The sequence below is a fragment of the Capsicum annuum genome, chromosome 11 (assembly GCF_002878395.1).
Source record: "Capsicum annuum cultivar UCD-10X-F1 chromosome 11, UCD10Xv1.1, whole genome shotgun sequence".
Lineage (NCBI taxonomy): Eukaryota > Viridiplantae > Streptophyta > Magnoliopsida > Solanales > Solanaceae > Capsicum > Capsicum annuum.
In genome coordinates, this window is record NC_061121.1 from 1,740,087 (window position 1) to 1,746,022 (window position 5,936).

General features: G+C 35.8%; 1 protein-coding gene across 1 annotated transcript in view; it reads right to left on the minus strand.

The window, feature by feature from the left end:
- LOC107856718 (rust resistance kinase Lr10-like) overlaps positions 1 to 4,485 on the minus strand; it is a 14,451-nt gene extending 9,966 nt beyond the window's left edge. Inside the window, 3 exon segments of the mRNA NM_001324735.1 lie at positions 1,778 to 2,712; positions 2,903 to 2,968; positions 3,042 to 4,485. Of these exon segments, the coding sequence (NP_001311664.1) occupies positions 1,778 to 2,712; positions 2,903 to 2,968; positions 3,042 to 3,732 (1,692 nt within the window). The 5' untranslated portion in view covers positions 3,733 to 4,485.
- Positions 4,486 to 5,936: the final 1,451 nt, after the last annotated feature.

A 5,936-nucleotide genomic window follows, 5' to 3' on the forward strand; every position in this document is an offset into this window, starting at 1 on the left:
TGAAAATCCTCTCTCTTGAGAGTAGACCACCTTAGTGTAGTTCTTAGTTAGGGCTTGGAAAAGCCAATATTGTTCTTTTCTTTGAAACGGTGGATCTTGAGGTGAGTTGATTCCCTTGGCGGTCACCGTAAGAACTTGGTCCTTGTTAACTTATTTTGTAGAGGTTTTAGAGTTTGATACACTCTTTAGTTGCTACCTAATGAGTTCTCTTTGTGTCAAGTTACCTATCCTTCCATTGTTTTAAGTTTGTGTTTGCTTCTTGTATGGTATTGTTGTCTTGTTGTGACTGTTTGCGGACTATTTTGGTGTTGTAGATACCGTTTGGTATCAAGCATGGACACTTGTGCTTTCCAAAGGAAAAAGTTGTGGCTGCCAATTAGTTTGATTGGTAACTGGGTGACAGAATTGAACTGGACAATTGTTCTGTTAGCATCTGAATTGGTTGCAGTCATGTTTGTGGCCATTTTGATGGGAAGAGTGGGAGGGATCAAAAAAAAATTATACTAATTGGCTCTGGATACCATATGAAGTATAAAACTGTTAATGGATAAGTTGTGAGAAACATGCATTATGTGTTGTGAGGGAGACTTTAAGTAGTTGTTTATGTGAAGACTCGACTTGGCACATTACATAAACAAACACTCCAACTTTGAGTATGCAAATCATTTTTTGCGAGCTAGTTTCATACATCAACTATCCATTGCTCTCTTTCCCTACCTACCTAAACTATCACTTCCTTTGTATTAAAATACACCTTGACGCTGAGTTGGGCAAATCATTTTTTTGTGTGAAGACTAAATATGAACTCTAGTGGTTCACTGCACTTGTGTTGGATCGTAAAGTGGATCTGGAAAATTTGTTAAAACGTATATTAAGGGCTGTGAGGGAATCTTCAAAGCACCTTCAAGCCAACAGAAAGACTGGCAAGTCTTGCACCAATTATTAAGGCGTAATTATGAAGCCTTGTGACGGAATTATTCAATTTTCATTTAATTTCCACGTAAGAATTGGACTGCAAAGACTTGGTATTGGAAAAGTCTATGCATTATATATAGATATTTCCAAAGTTTTTTCTCCTCTAGTTATGCATTTTTTTCTCTTCTTTCTTCGTTTGGTCAATATCATATATGGTTAAAATCTTATATCTGTTATAGCTTATTCCAACTATGGTTATATCATATCTAGATGCCTTCTCAGGCATTGGAAATAGAAAAATTTACTTGCACTTGTTGTTTATGCTACATGCACACTGCGTTGGTGCAGATCTAGATATCGGGTCCTTCATGATCCAAGCTTTGAAATCGGGTGTACAGATCTAGATATGGATATGGGTGCTAATAATAATTCAAATGTCTAAAAGTAGAGTTACAAAAATATGCCTAAGACGTTCTTGGAACTGGTAGTTCATCATCCGTAATCTTGAACAGCTGAAAATATACAACTAGACAAGAAGATGGATTCACTTGGTATATGTATTTCGTCGAAAGAAGAGTTTTTACGAGTTAATTTCTTAAATGATCACTCGTGATAACTAAATTACTTAGCAAAGTCACTGTTTTTGATAACAATAGATCATTGAGGTATGAAACTCGCGAAAACCTAAAGATTACGTCAGTTCTGTTGTTGATGAATCTACCTGTATTCTTGACGGAGAATATAGGTAAGGCTTGGGAGGAATTTCCAAGGAGTCTAGTTTCCCTTCTAACATTTCAACAACCTTGCTCATCGATGGTCGATTGGAAGGATCAGTCTGTATGCACCATAAACTGGCTATGACCATCTTTCTTGCACATTCGTTCTCCTCTTCATTCATTATCCCGACCAGTTGAAGATCTTCGTCTAGTTCAATTCGTTGATAGAGCCAGTGTGGAAAGTAGATCTCACTCGTGCGATCAGCTCCGGCGTCAACATTTTTTCTTCCTCCAATCATCTCTAAGACCATCATTCCGTAGCTATAGGCGTCAGACTTGTGAGACACACCTCCCAAGTTTCTGCAAACAATTTCTGGAGCAATGTAACCAATGGTTCCTCGTGCACCTAACATTGACACAATGCTCTCGTTTTTCATGCACAGTTTGGCAAGACCAAAGTCGGAGATCTTAGGACAAAAATCTTCATCAAGCAGGATATTGTGAGGCTTTATATCAAAATGCAAAATCCGAGTGGTACAACCACGATGCAAGTACTCCAATCCTCGGGCTATGCCTAGTGCAATTTTGTATAATGTTGGCCAACCCAATTGACGAACTGTGTCTGATCTTTCCTCGTAGATAAACTTTTCAAGAGATCCATTTGGCATGAACTCATATACGAGAGCTCTTTTGCGACCCTCAAAACAAAATCCCACAAGGCTCACAACATTAACATGTGATGTCCTGCTAATACTTGCAACCTCGTTAATGAAATTTTCACCACTGCCTTTTAGTTCATTCAGTACTTTCACTGCCACTTGACTCCCGTTACCCAAACTTCCTCTGTATACAGTACCAAACCCTCCTTGGACTAGTTTGTTTTTGAAGCGACTGGTGATTCGTTTGATGTCTGTATAATTGTATCTTTTTGGAGCGTATGACCCATAGTTCTTCAGAAATTCTTCAATATTTCGGTGATCCTCAACTTTAGATCCCCATAACCTGATGTATTTGTACCATAAGACCTTATTTCTGAAGAAGAAGAGTAAAACCAACAGTCCAACAGTAAACAAACTAGCACCTGCGGAAACAAAATGAAGTCATGCACCAGCATAGAATATAAATTAAATTCATTCTGAAATCCTATGCACTATCTGGGAAATTGTCTACAATTCAAATAGTACATAAAAACAAGAGAAGAAATATGAGTCGAAAGAACAACAGGGAAACAACGGTATCTGAGAAATTATCCGGAGAAGAAAAAAGAAGACCTGTGGCTGCCAAGAACCAGAACCTTTTTGATATTCCTGCTGGTAGTTTGCTAACTTCTGCAACATCTGCAAATGAACACTTCTGAGTTTCCAATTAAGCGAAAATGTCTATTAATGATTGAATTAAGGAGATGTCTACCTTTGTGACAATAAAATTTGTTGGTTTTATCAGTCTGGCATCGACCTCCATCATGTTGACATTCGCTACAGTCATCAGACAGTTTCCATTCTACTAGAAATTCGGGACCTAACCTGTTGAACAAATCACCATCATTTGCGTGAATTGGTAATTTGATAAGTGAACAGTTGGTAGGAAGATTGTGTGCTTCTATGTTTTTATCATCATCACGGGTTAGCTTGTAGTATATGCTAAAGCCTTCACAGCCATTGTACATATTATATCCAGCAAAGCGATCGTTCTTCTTCTGGGTACTGCTGCATTTGATGAAGTTGTTAATATTAATCATATTGAAAGAGATAGAAGGTGAGTTTGGAAGGGAGAAATTTTTGTTAAACGCCTGACACTTGTGTTGCGTCAAAGTTGTTTTAAGTTTCTGGTCCCCAAGCCAAACTGATGAATCATGCTGCTGTAAAGCATAGTACCAATCTCGTCCAGGAAGCAGGCGGATTTTCGGAAATGGCTTATCATCACAACCAGACATGCGCAGTATTCCGCACTCAGGTTGTGCGGAAAGAGAGAACGGAAAGCTCAGGTTAGTAAAATTTCCACATGAAAAGGACTTTGGACAAGTTGAATCATTTCTTCCCTTTGCCTGAACTAATATAAGAAGAAGAGATAGAAGAAAGCTGACCAATGAAGTGATTGCCATATGAATTATCTCAAGAAGAGGAAAACTGGATTATGAACTCAGTTAGTCACTGAACTTGCATTTAAAAGCATAGTAGATGTGGAGAAGTTGTGAGAAACGTGCATTATGTGCTGTGAGGGAAGACTTTAATTAAGTACTTGGCTCAGCTGACAAGTAAACACTCCAATTTTTGTGAGTTTCATACATCAACTATCTTTCCGTACCTAAACTATCACTTCCTTTATATTAAAATACACCTAGACGCTGAGTTGGACAAATCAACTTTTTTTTTTGTGAGAAGACTAATTATGAACTCTTCTTGTTCACTGCACTTGTGTTTAATAGCATAGTTACGTTGGACGTGGAAAATTTGTTGAAACGTGTGTAAGGTTGAGAGGGAATCTTCAAAGCACCTTCAAGTCAACAGAAGGACTTGAAGCCTTGCACAAATTATTAAGACGTAATTATCAAGCCTTGTGACGGAATTATTCAATTTGTAAGTAGTCATAAGAGATCATTTCCACGTAAGAATTACACATGCAAAGACTTGGATCGGAAAAGTCTCTGAAATAGACGATATAGATATATATCCAATGATTTTCAGCCTTTTACCTGTCAATTCTGCAGTGAGTGACCTGCAACTAAGGACTTTTCTCGTCTCATTTTCTCATCAATTCTACAGTGACCAAAATGATTGTTACGTTTCACTAACAGCATAACAACATTTATCTAGTTGCAGAATGAAACACAGTACACAAAGGTTTAATGATGTTATCAAGAAGTACCTGTTTTGTTGGTTCATCTTTAATCTTTAACAACTGAAAAATATACTACTAATAAACAAGTAGATATTGGAAATATAACAAGGAAGAGGGTGTTTCTTGGATTTTTCTTTTTTTATCTTCTTGTTAGCAAAACGTTTTCTTCATTTGGTCCACATATTCCATGTATCTACCTCATTTATTAGAAAGTTGAATTTTCAAGATCAAACTTAATTGGTCAACCTTTTTTTGACAGCCGTTATGTCCAAGTAGATATTGGAAATATAACAAGGAAGAGGGTGTTTCTTGGATTTTTCTTTTTTTATCTTCTTGTTAGCAAAACGTTTTCTTCATTTGGTCCACATATTCCATGTATCTACCTCATTTATTAGAAAGTTGAATTTTCAAGATCAAACTTAATTGGTCAACCTTTTTTTGACAGCCGTTGTGTCCAGGTCAGCTTCCTCCTACTAGCGACAGGTTTCAGGTAACTCTATCCAGTTGTGGTTAAGTTTTTTAACAAAGAAGTTGCAATTATTGACTAATAAACTCAGACAATGCATGTTCAAAGTTAGTTTGAAGTTGATAAACATGCGAAAGAATTTAAAAATTTGCAAGTCTAGCTACTTTGAAACAAAATATTTGAAGTCCAGGCACATAAGGCTGACTTCAGTCATGCATGTGATTGAAGTTCGGGTATTTTTACTGCATTTGCCTAAACTTAGGAAGAAATGCATGAACTTCAGTCATATGTAACGTTAGACAATGCATGTTCAAATACTACAAGAAAATGGCAAAAGTGTGACAGAAAATTTGAGACGAAACACTTCAGTCACAAATTGTGACAGAATTTTGATGAATTTGTGATGGATCATTATTGTATAAATATAATAATTTTAAAATATTTTATTATCACATAGAAATTCGAAGAGTAACAGATTTGTGATTAATTTGTGACAGATTTTCAATATAATTTTTGTGACGGACACATTTTTGTCACAAGTTAAAGTTGATTAAAAAAAAAAAAAATTCTGTCACAAATTTGTTATTAAATTTGTGACAGATTTAACATTTTATCACAATAAAATATAAAAAAAGCAAATAATGTAATTAAAATTATGACGGATTTATTCCATTAAGTGAACCTTGCTTTGGTAATTTTCCATAAAGCTCTGTTTCTATTAATATTAATAATAATGCTTCACTGAACCTTGTTTTGGTAATATTCCATATAGTGGTGGCATTTTTCTGGGAAATCATCCTTCGGCATTAGTTTTGAAATATTAGATGAAATGGGTAAAACTAGGATATTGTTACCCTATTATTATTTATTTATTTATGATTCTTGTTTTGGATTTTTCACCATGTGTTTGGTGTGCAATTAGTAAAAAATCAACTAGTAAACAATCTAATGCTAATCCTAATAGTCCTACTGTTGTACCTATACCTGTACTTGCATCTAAT